This window comes from Myotis yumanensis, unplaced genomic scaffold (assembly GCF_028538775.1).
Source record: "Myotis yumanensis isolate MYYU_CA2020_CCGP unplaced genomic scaffold, mMyoYum1.0.hap1 SCAF_1, whole genome shotgun sequence".
NCBI lineage: Eukaryota > Metazoa > Chordata > Mammalia > Chiroptera > Vespertilionidae > Myotis > Myotis yumanensis.
Genome location: NW_027223752.1, coordinates 46,319,134 through 46,337,892, shown reverse-complemented (window position 1 = coordinate 46,337,892; position 18,759 = coordinate 46,319,134). Strand labels below are relative to the sequence as shown.

Below are 18,759 nucleotides of genomic sequence, written 5' to 3'. Positions count from 1 at the left end.
TTACTACTTGATATAGCCTTCTAAAATGCAACTTTTTGCTCTCATTTAAACAAAAACTTTTGTTTAAAAAGTCAAAAAACTGGTAAATAGAAAATTAACCAAATAACTTGTTTTTCTTAAGTACCCACATATTTTTTTTTTTTTGGTGCCCTTGACCGGAATCGAACCTGGGACCCTTCAGTCCACAGGCCAATGTTCTATCCACTGAGCCAAGCCGGTTAGGGCAGTACCCACATTTTAAAAGTAAGTAAGTAACTCATTAGTAACAGTTTGGAATGAAGAGAAGACAAGATATTAATTTTAGTGGCTGCTAGTTCTAGTGGCATATTTAAGAAAGAATTTTAACCAAGAAGGAAATGTAAAATTTGTTTTGTATTCTCTTAACGTCCACAGACCAGAACCAACGCTTATATTATGTTAGATAATCTTTGGTAAGCAAACATTTCACTTTAAATCTTAAGTATGGAAAAAAGCTTTCTGGGCACATGTCTTATTTTTGGTCAATGGACACTTTTTAATTTTGCTAACATTGTTGACACTTCCTGCAGTTTCCTTTGTTTACAATCCTCTTGAACCACAAATTAGGTAATATAACTATTACTATATTCAAGAGTCTTTTGCCCGTCTTTACTGATGGTAAAGAACACGCTAATCCTGGAGCACGAGTAACAAAACTAAGCAGGCTGGTCTGACACGACTGCCAACTGAGTCATGCAAGCTGACCAGACCAGACATCATGGGCCAGTGTCCTCCTAACCGCCCAAATAAGACTTTCAAACTCCACCGCACCCCCCCACACACACCATTTACTCTACCACCCAGTCACTCACCTACCAAACTTAGAAGATTTTTTTCTCCTTCATTTCACAACCAGGCAGATTGAAACAATTACTATAAATTTATCGTCAACAGGGTCCAAGACATCAGTGGGCAACCCCACTCTGTTCTTCTGTCCACCACTGTATGTCAAACTCCTCAACCCTCCTCCAACTCCTGAGGATCCTCCTTCTCAGTAGACAACCATGGGTTCTACCTCAGAGGATACAGGTGCCATCAGACTGGAACTATTTCACCTACATGCCAACCAAATCTACAAACCTCCTTCCACTGGTACCCGCGGGTCACCTGCCTTTGTGTTATGATGAAGGAAGCCTCTCTCTTCCTACTTATCTGAAGTCTTCCTGCCACCTGTTCTGCTGCCTTCCCACCTTCTAGGAACCATGCACTTCTCTCCTTACACTGGCTCCCTAGATACCTCCACCATTCCCATGGCTTTAAACGGCATGTTGCCTTCATCATCTTTTCTCCAGCCCAGCCTTCTGCTTAGAGCGCCAGCTTATACAACCTCCTGTCTATCCCACATCTCCCTCTGAATGTCTCACAGGCCTCTCAAACTTAGTATCTCCAAACTTAACCCAATTTTCTCCTATCCCCAGGGTTACAAAATAGCACTCAACAACCCATTTGCTCCAGTGAGAAATCTAGAAGTAATGGATTCTATTTATCAGCAAGCCCTTCAGTTCCACTTCCAATAATCTCCACTGCACCACCCTATTTCAAGCCATCATCTCTTCCAATGACCACAGCAGCGGCCTCCTAACGGGGCTCCTTGATTCCACCCAGTCCTTTCCACACAATAGCCAAGACTTGCTTGTCATTCCCCGGCTGAAAATCCTTCCACAGCTTCCAGCTGAATTTAGAATAAAATCCAAATGCCTATCATCGTCTACAAAGCCCCAGACAACACAGCCCGTCTACTCCTCCAAATTTACCCTGTGCTACTCCTTCTCTGCTTCAGCCACACTTACCCCCTTCATATTCCAAGAACTAAGAAGCAAGCTCTTTCCTGCCTCCATGGCTTTGAACATGCTATTCCACTTCTGAATGTCTAATTTTCTCTCATCTCTCAAATTTCAGTTTAAATTCCATGTTCTCAGAGAAGCCTTCCTCTTAAACACCCTAGCAATGAGCCTTCATATGTCCCTCATTATTCTCTATTTCAGTACACTGTGATATCACTTACTAAAATTTGTATTCATTTTGTTATTTCATAGGAGGGGGAGGTGTCTTCTGTACTAGATTATAAATTCTGAGAAGATAAGGACAATGTCTATTTCTATCACCCTTATACAGGACGGGGCAAACGTAGGTTTACAGTTGTATGTATGGAAAATATAACAATTGAGAAATAATACAAGAATAAACTCTGTGTTTTGCCCCACCCTATAATTCTAGCACCTAGCCCAGTGCCTGGCACACAACAGCTGATAAATGAATGAATCCTCATACTGCAAATGTTAAAAGTGTTCCATTACTCTAAGAAAACATTGATCCCAACAAGGAAATTATTCTTAAACCATCAAGAAATAGATAAGATTTGTTAATTTAATCGTATGTTTAAAAATCCATTTTATCTTAACTTCAGAATTAAAACATGCTTCCATGTAACTAGACATGTGGCAGAGATTCCCCTAGACATGGGGAATCACACTGAACTGACTGCCTCTGCTTTCTCCTTTCTAAAAAGGATGGATTCCTTTGCTTATGTTCCAAACATTCCTTTATTAGTCTTAGAATTCTGATTCACCACAGAGAAACATTATAAACAGTAGGTTCCAAATCGGACTGTTACCCAATCTAAAATCACCCAAAGAGCATCACCAGCAGTATTCACTACACTGATCATAGGCGTTTGCGGTTGGTGCTTCGTGAGAACTACTAGCAGTGGCACCGGCAGCGTGTGGACTGGAGGGGAAGAGAGCAGATGCTGCTGGAAAACTGTGAGAGAGACGAGGACTTCCTGCTATCGTAAGGCAACCGGCTACTCCCTGTCCCCCTTCCACAAACTCCAAGAATTAACCGGCCTCCTTCCTCTTTCCCAGGGGCATGTTGTCATCTTAGGCCAAGGTTTCTTTCCTTTACTGAGCTACTGACAACAGCAAAGTTTCAGTTTCTGTTTCCCTCTTCAATTCCTGAAACAAATCTTCTAATGTTTCTAATGAGATATTATTGGCAATAATGTGTAACAAGTAAAATGAATGCTTAAATGTTTTAAAAATTAACTCTATAATGGTATCCCTCATATTTCCTGAAATATGGAGGACTTTAAATAATAATTTCACCATAGAATCACAATCTTTTGTCTTGAAAACTCCTTATCCTCCAGCCTTTTGGTCTCTCTCTCCCCAAATGCCTTTTAATTTCCGCTTTGAGAAAGCTGAGGACCTCCTCCCTTGCTTTTAGAACATGCCTTCTTGTTCCTTCTTTATTAGGGAGAGGAGGCAAAGTGAATGAAGTTTTTTGCTCTTCAGGTACACAATCAGTAAGTGAATGAATAAACATTTTCCAAGTACTGACCGGACGCCAGGCATAAAGCTAGCCCTGGGAATATAAAACTAGTAAACAAGAATTCCCATCCTAGAGGTGCTTATAGTCCAAGTGAGGGACACAATTAGTCAAATGAGCTAAACAGATAAATGCCACAGAGGCCACCAAGTTTAAATGTGAAAGATTTAGGCTCTGAAGAAGAGGTGACGTTTTACCTGGATCTTGAGAGAGAAGGGGGAGTTCCAACATGTGCTAAGAGTAACTGTCCTATAGAATATGCAGGCTCTCAGTGAGAGTGCTGTCTGAGGGGATCATGATGGGACTGTGGACAATGCATCAGAAGCAGCAAGGGCCTGGCAGCAAGACCAGCACTGCAATATTCTGCAAGCTGGACCTGACCTAAGGCACAACCTGAAGAGAAGCCAAACACGAGAGCCCAGGCTACGAGAGAACCACAGGTTGTAACGATGATCATTAGAGATGAGAGAGGACAGCTGGAAAGTGAAGAGGAAAGCTAGAAAATTCCTAGGGCTTGAGTAACAGCACTGAAACATTTATTAACGATTTAGTATATACCAGCAGCACTAACACATTCTCACAAAAATAGATATTTAGGGGTGAGAAAGAAGACAGACCGTACATCTACAGGGAGTAAAGAGATGATTATTTTTTTAATATATTTTATTGAATTTTTACAGAGAGTAAGGGAGAGGGATAGTTAGAAACATCGATCAGCTACCTCCTGCACACCCCCTAGTAGGGATGTGCCCGCAAGCAAGGTACATGCCCTTGAACGGAATCGAACCTGGGACCCTTCAGTCAGCACGCAGACCAATGCTCTATCCATGGAGCCAAACCGGTTAGAGCGGTAAAGAGATTATTAAAGTGGAAATACCAGGTCTCATGGGGAAGCGATGAGCAATGAGAAATGAGGTGTCACATGGGGACTGCACTTACTGCGTTCCCTCAGTATCTCTCCCACCTCAGAGATAAGTGACCTGCACTAGTAAGAGGACTACTGTGAGGTAGATTTCAAGCAATCTTGAAGGCAAAGGTCTGCAGCAGAATAAAATTCTGGGGAGAGTTTCAGCAAACTTTTAAGGCTTCAATGACTAACTAGAGCAGATGGATTGACCAAGTAGGCAAAACATTTAGAAAATAAACTCCTGAGTTTGGCCCAATGGTTGAGCATTGACCCATGAACCAGGAGATCACATGCCTGCCTGGACTTGCGGGCTCCATCCCCAGTGTGGGGCATGCAGGAGGCAGCCGATCAATGATTCTCTCTCATCATTAATGTTTCTCTCTCTCTCTCCCTCTTCCTCTCTGAAATCAATAAAAATATATATTTTTAAAAAGAAACAAAACTTCTGATAAAAAGTTGGCAAATGGATATTCCTGTGACATAGCTAACACTGAAAATCAAGGAATTCACTCCTCAAAACAAAATCATCTTTTTAAGTTACTTACAAATCCCAAATAATGTCTACCAATTTCAACTTAATATCTGATACAGAATATACTAACTCAAAGTAGCTGAGAAGTGTTATCAGATCACATAAACCACGCACACAATTACAGAATGTGCACAAATAGGAAGTCTGCTGATTATTCATTTCCAGAGGGTGGGTAACTTTCCATCCAATCCTGAAGGCTTACTACTCATTTGGTTCAACTTGGCTTAGTTCCTAGAAGACTGGACTCAGAGTCCATACAATGTCAACATCTGACATTCTGAGAGGAACATCGGGGCTGAATTCATCAGCTAATATTTGACTCATAGAAGTGCTAATAGGATTTGTCTTTTATAGGTGATCAAAGGCACAAGCTATTCAATAGTTTAAAAAAGTATCACTTTGAATATTTTATTGCTTTTGATAATTTAAATTTATCTCAGAAAGTACTAACAAATCCTAATACAGGACTGGAGTGTAGACTGCTGGAAAAAACATTTCTTGGAATCCAAGAGGTTTATATCTTCTGTTATTGACTTACTAGGGGCCCAGTGCACAAATTCGTGCACTTTGAAAGGAACTGTGGGCCGCAAGACTGCAGTGGGCACAGGGGCAGGTCTTGGCCCATCCTCCGCACCCCTTCCCGACCCCTCCCGCTGCGGCCCCGGTACCCTGTCTGCTAGCAGCCCCGCTCCTGCTGCCGACGCCACTCCCATGCACTGATGGTGCTGGGCCCTGCTCGCACTCGCTGATGGCACGGATCGATTGGGGCTGGAGCCAGCAGCGGGTGCAAGCGGTGGCTGCCGTCCCCAATTGCCCCTCAGGAGCAGTGGGAGGTGGAGAAGCCCTCAGGGACAATCAGGGCCGGCAGCTGCTCGCACCCACTGACAGTGCCAAGTGATCAGGAATGGCACTGGGCACTGGCAGTGGGTGCAAGTGGCGGCTCCAGCACCAGCAGCGGGTACAAGTGGGGCCAGTACCGGCAGCAGGTGTGAGCACCGGGCAGGACCGTGGCATGTGGGAGCAAAGAATTTTCAGTAACCACCAGAGGCTTGCCTCGATGACAGCAACTGCCGCCCCACCTTGGTCTGGCACCCCCGCTCACCTGCTCCACCACCCCACTGTGACCGACGCCCACCATGTTCTGTGCTCTGCCACCTGCTGCCAACCGTGTTCTGCTCGTGCCCTCTGATGGTCAGTGCTCTGCCATTCAGTATACTTGCATATTAGGGCTTTATATATAATGATATGTACCCAAGGAACTTCAAATTTGTAAAAAATCTAATGTCTCTTTCTGTTTAAAGTCTTTTAACAGTATCTCATAGTTCTTATTATAACACAGTCTTTTGTTGTTGTTAATCCTCACCCAAGGATATTTTTTCCAATGATTCTTTATTTTTTTAGAGTAGAAGAGAGTGAGCGGGGGAGGGAGGGAGAGACAGAAACATGGATGTGAAAGAGACACATCGATTGGTTGCCTCCCATAAGCGTCCCGACCGACCGGGTGCCTGCAACCCAGGTACATTCCCTTGAATCAAACCTGAGACCCCTCAGTCCCCAGGTCAATACTCTAACCATTGAGCCCACCAGCCAGGGCATAACACAATCTTTTAAACCTGTTAACAAAGCACTTTAAGTACCTGCTTATGTCTTAAGCCTGTCAAGCCAATGGATCCCCAGTATGGTTCCTCCATTAGACTTCTTTCAGTTCTTCAAATGGCCACCCTCCCTTGGTCCACCTCTCTTTCTCATCTCCCAACCTACTGTTTTTTCCACCCCATTTCCCCACACTTAACGTCCTTTGCCACCCTTCTAATTCCTACTCCACTTTCAGCTCTCAGTTTAAAAGTAATTTCCTCTAGAAATTTCCCCCTCCACCCTATGTCAAGTTGCTGGGTACATACTCTCCTATTTCAATTTTAATAATACTCATCACATTATAGGACTGAATTATTTAAAAACTGTCTTGCCCCTAAGACTTCAAGTTGAGTGAGGCTAAGGAATGGGTTCATTTTGTTCACATTTTATCTCTTCTATCCCTAGTACAGTGCCTAGCATTTGGTAGGTTCTCATTTAAAATATTAAGTGGGTGAGTGAAGGAATAACAGAATACAATTTCCCCACTGAGCTATATGTTTCTTCTCTATTATCTTTCCTTCCACTTTTCTAAGCTAGTTTCCAATACACCATAAGCACAGCAATCCTCAAGCTGGAGTCCCTTTCTTCCTCATTTTTCACCCTGCCGCTCCTTCAGATGAGGCCAGTCATTGATCGTGCTTCTAAAGCTCCATCACCTTCCTGTACCACTTACTTGGCACTTCACGGCCAGACCATCAACTCAAACCAATCTTTTCATTTTGGTATTAGAAAACCACTGACCTTGTGAGTGAGGACTGTTTCCCATTACCTAATGTAATGCTTGGCCCTCCACAAATGTCGGCTTTGCTGCTACTGATGAGAGCTCAAATCCTGTCCCCACAGAAGTCTCATGCCATATACCTCCATAACCTATCAAAAATAGTGTACAGAATTATCTTCATGCAGGAACATGTACACATGAATGTTCCATCTCATGCTAAGGCCCCTCTTTCCTAGTCTAACTTATTTAAGGCATTTATTCCCCCAAACTTGTATGATATTTAAGAATGAGATATCCCAGAGGTCCATTAGGATCTCAATAAAATAATAACAATTACTGTAACTGGTACTTAATATATATATTCATTTAATCCTCACAGCAACCCTATGAGGTAAATATATTATTCCCATGTCACTTCTAAGGAAACTAAGTCACAGTCATAGCTTGGCACAAGGTCACAAAGTTTATAGGTAGTGCAGTCAGTGTTCAAATCCACAACAAGAAAACTCTATCACTAGCCACAAAAGTCATCAACACCTCGCACAAAACTTTTGAAATTGGTATTGCAACTATCTGCCTTTTTCCAGGTTATTTTTAATTTTCAAAAAGTTATGAAATTCTTAAATCTGAATTTAAGAAACTACATTAAGGAAAATGAAGCGGGAAGGCACTTACCCAATAGACATCATCTAATACTGCTGGCACTTTCTTGGGGTGGTGAAACACAATACAATACACAGATGATGTATTACAGAATTGTGCACCTGAAACCTGTAATTTTATTAAACAATGTCACCCTCAATAAATTCAATAAAAAAGAAAAAAAATGTTGAGGGGGAAAAAAAAATGCTGGTACTTTACTGGTGTTTTATTCATAACCCTGAGTGCTCCATTAAGAAAAAAATATATCAAAAGCATCATTACACTGATGCCCTGAAATTACGATTGATCTTTAAAATACCTGATGTAATTTTTAGCTGCAGCATAATATAAAAATAGCATAGATAAGCCTGACTGTAGTGGCTCAGTTGGTGAGCATTGTCCTGTACACCGAAGGGTTGCTGGTTCTATTCCTAGTTGGGGTACCTGGGTTTTAGGTTTGATCCCCAGTTGGGGAGCATATGGAAGGCAACAGATGAATGTTTCTCTCTCAAAAGATGGATGTTTCTTTCTCAACAGATGGATGTTTCTCACACAGATGTCTCTCTCCCCTCCCTCCCTTCTTCCTTCCCTCCCTCTCTTCTTCCCTTCCTCCCTCCTGCTAAGCATGTCTTGGGTGAGGAATGAATGAATGAATAAATAAATAAGATAGTTAAATACTAAGTGAGAAAAGATTGGCTAAAGATTTTAAGACAGATGTCACCTCCTCTCAGCTAGAGGTTATTAGCTCCCAACCTTGAAAACTATGTAAGAGTCTCCCAAGAATACACTGAAGCTGGCTGGTCCTTCTGCAAGTAAATAATCAAATCTGAACACTGAATCATAAAAGAAAAGGAAATCCAAATATAAACCTCACATTTTAATCACTTACTGCTTTTCTTCTCAGACACATTAATTCATTGAGAAGCAAAATTGAAATGGAAAGTACCAGAAGATTCAATGTTCAAAGCATTTTGCCAATATAACACTCTCAATGAAGTAACATAGACCAGGATTTGTATAATGACCTTTTTCTGCACAATGGTATTGCTTCAGGATGGTATCTTTTACTTCAGATAGTTGCCATACTTGAAAAAATAATTTTAGAGAACTCTAATACATTACAAAGTATTATTTATCACGAATTTGACATGTTTGCTGTACAAATAAGGAAACTGAGATTCTGAATATTGAAAACCCTGTCTTAAAACAAACAAACAAACAAACAAAAACACCACTGATATTAAGTGGTACAGCCAGGAATGGAACCCAGACTTATTTCCTTCTATATCATTAACTAGCAGCCTGGTGCACTAAACTCAGGGGCTGTCCGACTGCCAGTTTAGGCCCTCTCGCAATCCAGGACCGCTGGCTCCTAACCACTCACCTGCCTGCCTGCCTGATCACCCCTAACCACTGCCTGCCAGCCTGCTCACCCCCAACTGCCCCCCCACCAGCCTGCTCACCCCCAACTGCCCTCCCCCTGCCGGCCTGATCGCCCCCAACTGGCCTGCTCACCCTCAACTGCACCCCCCCTGCCGGCCTGATCACCCCCAACTGTCCTCGCCTCCTGGTCTGATCGCCCCTATCCGCCTCTACCTCGGCCCTCCACATGGCTTTGTCTGGAAGGTCTCCTGGTCTAATTAGCATATTACTTTTATTAGTATAGATATCTGAAACTATTGTTCAAAGACTAGAGGCCTGGTGCACAGATTTGTGCACCTGGCCTGCGGGGATCAGGCCAAAACTGGCTCTCCGACATCCCCCAAAGGGTCCCACCAGTGCACAATTGGGGCCAGAGAGGGACTGTGGGAGGGCTCCAAGGCATGTCCAGCCCATCTCGCCCAGTCCCGATTGGGCCGATCAGGGCCGGCCAATCAGGGAGGGCTCCAGGGCATGTTCGGCCTGTCTTGCCCAGTCCCAATCGGCCGGACCCCAGCAGCAACTAACCTACCAGTCAGAGCATCTGCCCCCCCGGTAGTCAGTGTGTGTCACAGCAACTGGTCAAACAGTCAAATGGTCTAATGGTCAGACACTTAGCATATTAGGCATTCATTATATAAGATGCTTCACTACTGGTCCATTTTTATGACTTAAGTTCTAAATATCTACGTTTTCCAGTAGATTAATGATAAATCATTTTCATTGGACTATCCTATATAATAAAGAGCTAATATGCAAATGGTCATCACACCCTCATGCCCTCGTGCCAGGGCCGGGGGACCCGAGGCCATCCCCCCATCTGGCACCGGGCCAGGGGACCTGAGGCTGCACCCCCCCACCTGGCGGGGCTTGACGGGGGAACCTGAGGCTGTGCCCCCTGCCCGGCGCCAGGCTGGGGGACCTGAGGCTGTGCCCCCCGCCCTTCAGGGCTTGACGGGGGTGGGGCCAGCCGGGTCTGGGTCTCGCGAGATTTCAATGCACTCGGGTGAGCAGGGACTTGACTCTTCGGTCCCGCAGAGTGCCCCAGACTCTGACAGGAGGGAGATTTTCATAAACATTTTATTAATTTTCTTTCATCACTGACACTTCTATTATAAAGGGCAAATAGCAATATCAAAATATTTCCTCTAATTAATTATCTTTTAATGTGCATGAATTTTGTACACTGGGCCACTAGTTATTTTATACCTCAGATTCTACCAAATTAAAATAGCAATTACATTTTAAATTGATATAACATTATCTTAAATTGATATAATACAATTATTTCCTTTCTGATAATCACTACTATACCTCATATATTCTTCCTTTTAATATATAACAGTAAACAGAAGCTATACAACTTACAGAACAAAATCTTTGTGACCTTGAATAGGCAAATTTCTTTTTTTTTAAATATATTTTATTGATTTTTTACAGAGAGGAAGGGAGAGAGATAGAGAGTTAGAAACATCGATGAGAGAGAAACATCGATCAGCTGCCTCCTGCACATCTCCTACTGGGGATGTGCCCGCAACCCAGGTACATGCCCTTGACCGGAATCGAACCTGGGACCTTTCAGTCCGCAAGCCGATGCTCTATCCACTGAGCCAAACCGGTTTCGGCGGCAAATTTCTTATATATAACAATTTTTTTAAAAAAAGCTCAAGCCAGAAAAGAAATTGATTAAATGGACTTCATTAAAATTAAAAACTCTGCTCTTTGAAAGATATTGTGTTAAGAAAATGATAAGACAAGCCATAGACTAGGAGAAAATATTGCAAAACACATGATCTGATAAAGGACCTGTATCTATAATATATAAAGAATTCTTAAAACTCAATAAGATAAACAATTTTTTAATCCTCACCCCAAGGATATTTTTCCCATTGATTTTTTTCTCTTTTTTTAGAGTGGAGAGGAGAAAGGAGGGGGGAGGAGAGAAAAACCATATAAGAGAGACACATCCATTAGTTGTCTCCCGTTCATACCCTAACCAGGGCCAGGGATCGAGCCTGCAACCAAGGCACATGCCCTTGACTGGCAATCAAACCCTCGACCCTATGGTCCACGGGCCGACACTCCAATCTCTGAGCCAAACCAGCCACGGCAAGAAAAACACAGTTTTTTTTTTAAAAAAGGCAAAAGATATGAAGCCACTATATTAAGAAGATAAACAGATGACATATAAGCATATGAAAAGCTCCCCAACATCATTAATCGTTAGGGAAATGTGAATTAAAATCATGAGAACCACTGCGTACTTATTAAACTGGCTAAAACTAAACAAAAATAAAAATAAAAAACACCTGCCCTGGCTGGTGTTGCTCAGTGGTTGAATTCGTTGTCCATATATCACACCAATAAGTGGCAGGGCTCGACTGTTGTTTCTTACTTATTCTGTGTATCCATTAGCATCTACTACAGCCTGAAGACAGCTCATATGGTAAATCTATACCAAATGATGTCTAAAAATATTATCTTACCTAATAGCTTAGAAAAAATTGAACTTTAAGGACAAAGAACCTATAAAAATATTCTGAAGTGAAATTTGCACTGATAAAAAAATCTTATTAAAAAAGGTAAAGCACCCTAGCTGTTTTGACTCAGTGGATAGAGTGTTGGCCTGAGGACTAAAGGGCCCCAGGTTCGATTCCAGTCAAGTGCATATGCCCAGGTTACAGGCTCAATCCCCAGTAGGAGGTGTGCAGAAGTCAGCTGATCAATGATTCTAGAGGCCCGGTGCACAAAATTCATACACGGGTAGGGTCCCTAGGTCTGGCCAGCAATCCCCGCTGGCACCTGCCTTGGCCAGCCTGGCGCCACTCACTCGCTGGCCCATCCCCCCACCACTGGTTGCCTCCCTCTGCAGGGCAACCAGCGGGGCAATGGGGGGGCGGCGCCGCTGGCACCTGCCTTGGCTGGCCTGGAGCCTGTGGGCAGCTCCTGTGTTGAGCATCTGCCCCCTGGTGTTCAATGTGCATCATAGCGATGAGTTGTTCCGCTGTTCAGTCTATTTGCATATTAGGCTTTTATTATATAGGATGTTTCTAATTCCCTTTCTCTCTGAAATCAATAAAAATATATATTTTTAAAAAAGGTAAAGAAATGTGTTGAAAGACAAAGGCTAACGAACTGTTCTATAGGATGATGATAAAGTCTGAAAACAGGTACTATTTATTACATGTATCTTAATGTAATTTTAATAAACCACTTATTATATATTCTCCTGTGGTTCCAAACTTGGTAGCTATTAGGTTTATTAAAGGACCCTAGGAGGCCAATTTAGTTAAACTAAATGTGGAATGAGATCCTGAATGGAAGAAACAAAAGCCACTACTAAAACAATTTGCAAATTTGAATATAGATACATAGTAGACAACAGTATTGATTCAATGTTAAATTTCCTGGATTTCATAATTGTACTGTAATAGTTAAGAGAAAGTCCTTGTTCTTAGGTGATACATATTTTAAATATGTATGAAGGGTTTTGATGTCTGCAACTTAAATGGTTCAAAATAGTGTGTGTGTGTACACAAAGAGAAATCAAATGGCAAAATGCCAACTGGTGATATATGAAGATTATATAATATTTACTGTTATTATTCTTGAACAAAGTTTGAAATTTCAAAAAGTAGTTAGATAAAAGGTAAAATTTACAATTCTCTTTCAATTTTCTTTAATAGCTATTATATATTTCTAACAAGATCTTTTGGTGCTCAACTAAAGAAATTTATTTTTGTAATTTCTAAAGGAAAATCTAGTTATTTTGTCCTTCTCTGAGATAGAATGAATGTATACCATACTTTAAGATCACTTTAAAAGGCCTGGCCAGTGTGGTTCAGTGTGGTCCTGTGCACTGAAGGGTCTTGGGGTAGATTTCCAGTCAGGGCACATACCCAGGTTGCAGGTTCCATCCCAGGTCAAGGAGCCATGAGTGAGGCAACTAATCAATATTTCTCTCTCCCTTCCTCTCTCTCTAAAGATCAATAAAACCATAGTCCTCGGGTAAAGATTTCTTTTAAAAAATTACTTTAAGGGATTTTTAAGCATTTTAACCAAAATTTCCTTTTTTGATCATGTGATAACTTCTCAACCTAACTCTATTCTAACATACAACTACAACCTAAATGTACTCATTTCATTATTATGGCAAGAACATAACACACTTTAAAGCAAGAACAACTTTTTTCTAAAGGTTACATTCAGAAACATATTCCTCAAATTTTTGTAAGTCAGTTCCATAGTACATTTCTTTTTAGTTCCTTTTGAGTCCTCCAACTTACATTTTCTCCTCTGGAATATCATTTAACCTGATCTAAGCCAATTTCTACATTCTTCCTACTCATAATCAGAGCTAGAAGAAATTTAGAAATCACATTGTCTATTCTTCCCTCCAAGCTCACAGAGTTGGCTGGAGACTTCCATTCAGTGAGTTTCATGTTATAAAAAATTCCTTACTCGTCAACTAAAATGAATTTTTATAGAAAGGTAAAAATTTAATTATACACAGAAGTTTTAAAAAGTCAATTTTTATAAACTGATACTAAAATGCACTGAAACAAAGTATCTCTTTGGAATTTAGAATCATCAGTCCTGACTAAGCTCTAACTCTATGGAGAACAGTTTTAATACTTCTCAATGATCTCCAGAGGAAGGTCAGGAAAGCCCATAAAATTGAGCCTCTTCTTCACAAAATTTATTTTTGAATATAATTACTTTCCAGTTCTATTCTCTGATATCTTACTTTTATAATCCTTATCCCTGACATTTTAATCCTTTAAAATGAAGACGCTATACAGGTTTGAAAATTGTTTTTAACAAAACATGCGATAAATTTTTAAAATTGTATTTCAAGCACTCAATTTGTATTTCTAAAAAAAAAAAAGTGTGAATAATTTTTCCTTCTTGGAATGAAGTATGCATATTAAGGAAATCAATGTTGAGAACATTTGTCTAGTATCAGCCCAGACTAAGTCCCAGAGGCAAACGTTTCTGTCACATCACTATATAATTCCCTAAAGCCCACTTCATGGTGTACACTCTTTGCTTTCTTTTAAAAGATTAGTGCAGAATGACAAAGGTGTTTTATACTAAGATTTAAAACGGACCTTTCAGATCTTTTGAATTAAAGTCATAAACCTAAGAATCATAGTTTAATGACCTTAACTGAGGTGCTAAAGTTCTTGATAAAATTCTAACTGAATATAAAGATGTTGCTGACACATACCAAGGAAGCATTTATTTACTTTTTTTAGCTTGCTTAATTAAACTGCCCAATTCTGGGATGAACACTACCTTCAGTGGTGTCATAACCTTTTTTTTTTTTTTTTTTTAATCATAGGCCTTTTTGAGAATCTGACAGGAAGCTAAGAAGCCTCTTCCTAGAAAATCCCACATGTGCCTATACACACAAAATTTTAATATGCAATGTTAAGGGGAGGAGGCACTGTAAAATCCATTAATCCCAGAGAAACAATTGCTATTACAGCCTTAAAACATAATACGTTGGTATTTATGGACACTCTAATGGGAACAAGGGTATCACACAGGCATTTGGGGTTTCCAGCTGTAGGGAATGCTGTGGTAGCTACTGTTCTGAGGTACTGTAACTGTTCCAAGGCTACAGCCGCTAGTTGGTTCTGCTAATTTGTCCATCCCTGCTCTGCAATCCAGAGACACGGACCCTGTCCTGTGCCTTCTCATCCCCACCACAATCTCCACCTCTTATCATGTAGACTCTGCAAACTGCTTTGATCTACTTTAGCTACTGTTAACAAGTAGCCATTCAGTCTGCCCTTTGACAGAAGTGACACAACTTAGGCTTCAGAAGGCAGGTCATCCCAGTTTTAGGCAACGTGAAGAATTTTCACATTGTTTTTTGTTTGTGTTATATTTTTATTGATTTCAGAGAGGAAGGGGAGGGAGAGAGAGAGATAGAAACATAAATGATGAGAGAATCACTGATGGGCTGCCTCCTGCACGCCCCCCACACTGGGGATCAAGCCTGCAAACCAGGCATGTGCCCTTGACCGGAATCGAACCAGGGACCCTCAGGCACTCTATCCACTGAGCCAAACCAGCCAGGGCAAGAATTTTCACATTCTTTTCTAATTTTACTGGAGACTGTTTTATAAAGTTTAAATACTGCTCTACTTACTTGCCAATAGGTAATAAAATAGCTTACCATTCAAAGTATCTAATCCTAAGGCCAGGAGCAAAAAATAAATTAGCTCTACTTATACCAAACAGGAAAGCCAAGCACTTTCTACTTGGAAGTCAAGATATTAAGAGGATCAGTACTGGTTTCGTTCACGAAACATGCAAGATTTCCACATACATGGCATTTCCTACCATGTTGGACTTTTTTATTTTCACTAAATAAAATATTAAAAATGCATAAACATTAAAAGATTAAGATTACACTCACTTAAAATTAGTATCAGTTCTCTCTGAAAATAGTTTATTCTCTATATTTCTATTTATGCCTGTGACTCTGTAATAAACAATTCTAACCAGTGCAATACAAATATAGAAGTCATTACTTATTCATTAAAGGCTGGCTTTCAAGAACTACATGTTGTCTCAGTCACCTTCAACAGCTCCTTTTTCAGAATAAAAAATATCTCTTGTTGAAACCAGTGTTATTAATAAGGTCCATTTATCATATGTAAAGGAATCTATGATGTAAATGCTTGTTTCCTTTGAAAACAAAGAAAATATAAACAATTACATTTGATATTTTCTTCTTAAATAACCCTACACTAGTGCTGGACAAAAAAGTTTCACAAGTATTTTGACTTATTCAAATGAGATGAGAAAAACCTTAACCATGAGTTACTAGTAAGTGGGTAAACAACACAGCAAAACCTCATTTTCAAAGAGCTACCCCAGCTGGGTCTCTTTCCTGGGCTGCCTCAGGGAGCCCAACAATGCAGTCCCCAGGAGGAGGCTACCTCGTCAGGAGCTTCTTTTTGGCACTTCAATCATTAAATTTCCTGCAGGGATACAAAGACAGTCCACCTGAAGGAACTGTCTTATTTTGCCAATCTGCACGGGAACACTATTCCAGTAAGTTTACGTGGTAGGTATACAATGATCCCTTGGTAAGCAATAAGTTTCTTAATAAATACCACCTCTCTACTTTTCCAGAGTGGCTTGAAGAAATGCTGTTTAAAAAAAAAAAAGTCCCAAAGCCTACAAAGACTGTGCTACACACGTCACCTTATCAGAGCGGCACCACATAAAAAGGCACTTTACAGCTCAGGACGGCAGTCCTCCCAGCACTGCTCCTGTGATAAAATTAGGTATTGAATCGTCTCCGTAGCTTCTTCCAGCTGAAAATGGTTTCGTCCACCACACAAAATGTGTACTGTGAAATTCCCTTCACTTCATATTGTTGGGACACCCTATCGTTTAAAAAACGAGTCCGTCTTAAATCAACTCAATATACAGCATACTTATTTGTACCCAAGCAAATACTGTCAATCTCGAATTAGCTCAATGCCTATTTTTTAACACAAAATTCTTTCACTCGCTTGTAATTAATGTAAAACTGAACGCTCGAAATAGCTCCCTGGAAGCATGGACTACAGATAGTCACACACCGCCCCACCCCTGGGTCAGAGTGGATGACTGGGACATTATTTTAACACACTCCACGCAGGGCGGCCACAGAACCTTCAGGCTGGCGCCAGAAGTTACACACTTTCCCGCACGTTTGATTCTCAAATAGACTTTGCATCATACTCGCTACCAAACGTCACCAACATGCAGGTAAACTGCAGATAACTGACAACCGCAAGCCCTGTAATATCCCCTCCTCAACACCCGCTTGCGCACTTTTCTCCCTGCTTTTAATGTAAACTCGCCACACGTACAGAACTAAGTTTTCCCGGGTAACTACGCAATTACATTTATTAATTGGGAGGCTGGAACCACAGGATGAAAATTTCAGAGAGCAGCAATACCAAACAAGAAGCAGACGGGGAAAAGGTCTATTTGCTGAAACACTGGAAGATCTTACATTTTTTTAAAAGAAGTTTATGTGTGGGACGCCAACCGACATGTCTCAAACCCACCCCTCCCCCAGCCGAAAGTCTCCCCCGCCCCCAACGCGCCCCGAGTCCGGGTGGTCGTGACTCGGACGCGGCCGGGATGCTACTCACCGAGTTTTTCCACCAACTTGAGCATCACCCCGCCGATGTGCACCTCCCCGGTCACTCTCAGGGTGACATCGCGGTTCAGGTCCGTCACATGGACGCTCAGTTCCCACGTCCCGTCCGCATAGCAGCCATCTGGCATCCTTATCCCGTCCAGAGCCATGGCTCCTTCCTGCGCGCACGGAGGAAATGGCTCTCGTAAGCGTCACTCCTCCCAAGGAAGGCAAACCCCACCGAACGCGCGCCGGCGGCCGCGGGCCGGGAGGAGGCGACGGACCCCGGGGTTTGCGCACCAACTCGGGAGAGCGGCGGCGGGCCCGGCGGCGGCCGGCGATCTGCGCCCCGCGCCCTTTCCCGGCGGCCGCCCCGCGCTCCCGCCCGCGCTGGCCTCGGCGGCCACGACGCCGCCCGCCCCGCACGGCCCCCGCCTAGCGGACCGCGGCGGCTTCACCTGCCGGCCGCGCCCGCCCCGCCGACGCCGCCCGCGGGCTCCACATTCCTCCCCCTCCGGCCGCCCGCGCTCTCCCCCCCCCGGGTCCCCGGTCCCGGCCCCGCACGCGCGCCCCTCGCGCGGCAGACCTGCGGCACCAGGCGCGGGGCGATGGCTCTCGGGCAGCGCGTCGGGTCCCCCCTCAGCCGGCCAAGCGCAGCCTCCCGGCGGGAGCGACTAATGGAGTCCCGTCGTCGCGGTCCCTGGCCTCCCTCCCCACGCTCCACCCTCTCTCCCCGCCCTCGGCCCGAGTCCGGCTGGGCTGGGCGCGCCCGCTCCCTCCGCCTCCGCCCCGCCGAGCGCCCGGAGCGGGCCGGCCGCCCCCTCCCCCGCGTCCCCGGGCGCGCTCCGGGCGGGGGGCGCGCGGCTCGGCTGGGGGCGGGGCGGGGCGGCGCGCGGGGGCGGGAGCTGGACGCGGGGGCGGGGGGCGCCCGCGGCGGCTGCAATCTCGGCCCCGCGGAGCCGCTGCCCTTTTATGGAAATGAAGGACCCGGCGTAGGGAGAGATTCCAACATCCGGGCTCTCGGCGGGAGTGAGGAGGGGGAGCGGGGGGAGCGCGGGGAGCGCGGTGGGCGGCGGGGCGCTCCCTTCCCGCTCGCGTCTCGCGCTTCGCGGGACCCGGGGCGGTGGGCGCCTGCGCTCCCGGCCGGTGGCGGGGGCTTGGCCCCAGCCGGTGCCCAGGGCGAGGTCGTGTTCGAGGAGCCAGGTCCCTCCCGCCCCCTCCCCACGCCTGGAGCGCGTCCAAAAGTCTCGGGGCGGTGAGACGTGCAGCCCTCCGGCAGCCGGAGAGGAGGGTTTGGGACGAGAAAACTTTAAAAAGTAAATGCCCAAGGCAGCTCCATGAACATCCCACGAAAGAATGACAAAACCCAGAGGCAATGTCCGGCGCGACCAGCAGCTCCTACT

The 18,759-nt window shown here is 43.7% G+C and overlaps 1 protein-coding gene across 8 annotated transcripts in view; it reads right to left on the bottom strand.

Moving 5' to 3' along the window:
- FERMT2 (FERM domain containing kindlin 2) overlaps positions 1-18,065 on the bottom strand; it is a 65,070-nt gene extending 47,005 nt beyond the window's left edge. For 7 of the 8 annotated variants that reach the window (XM_070419490.1, XM_070419494.1, XM_070419505.1 and 4 more), the window contains exons 1-2: positions 17,943-18,065; positions 17,370-17,535 (exon numbers count right to left, since the gene is read on the bottom strand). In XM_070419490.1, coding sequence (XP_070275591.1) covers positions 17,370-17,526 — 157 coding nt within the window. In that variant the 5' untranslated portion in view covers positions 17,527-17,535; positions 17,943-18,065. The remainder of the gene's footprint in view (positions 1-17,369; positions 17,536-17,942) is intronic. The other variant, XM_070419514.1, reaches the window with a different exon arrangement.
- Between the last annotated feature and the right edge of the window lie 694 nt (positions 18,066-18,759).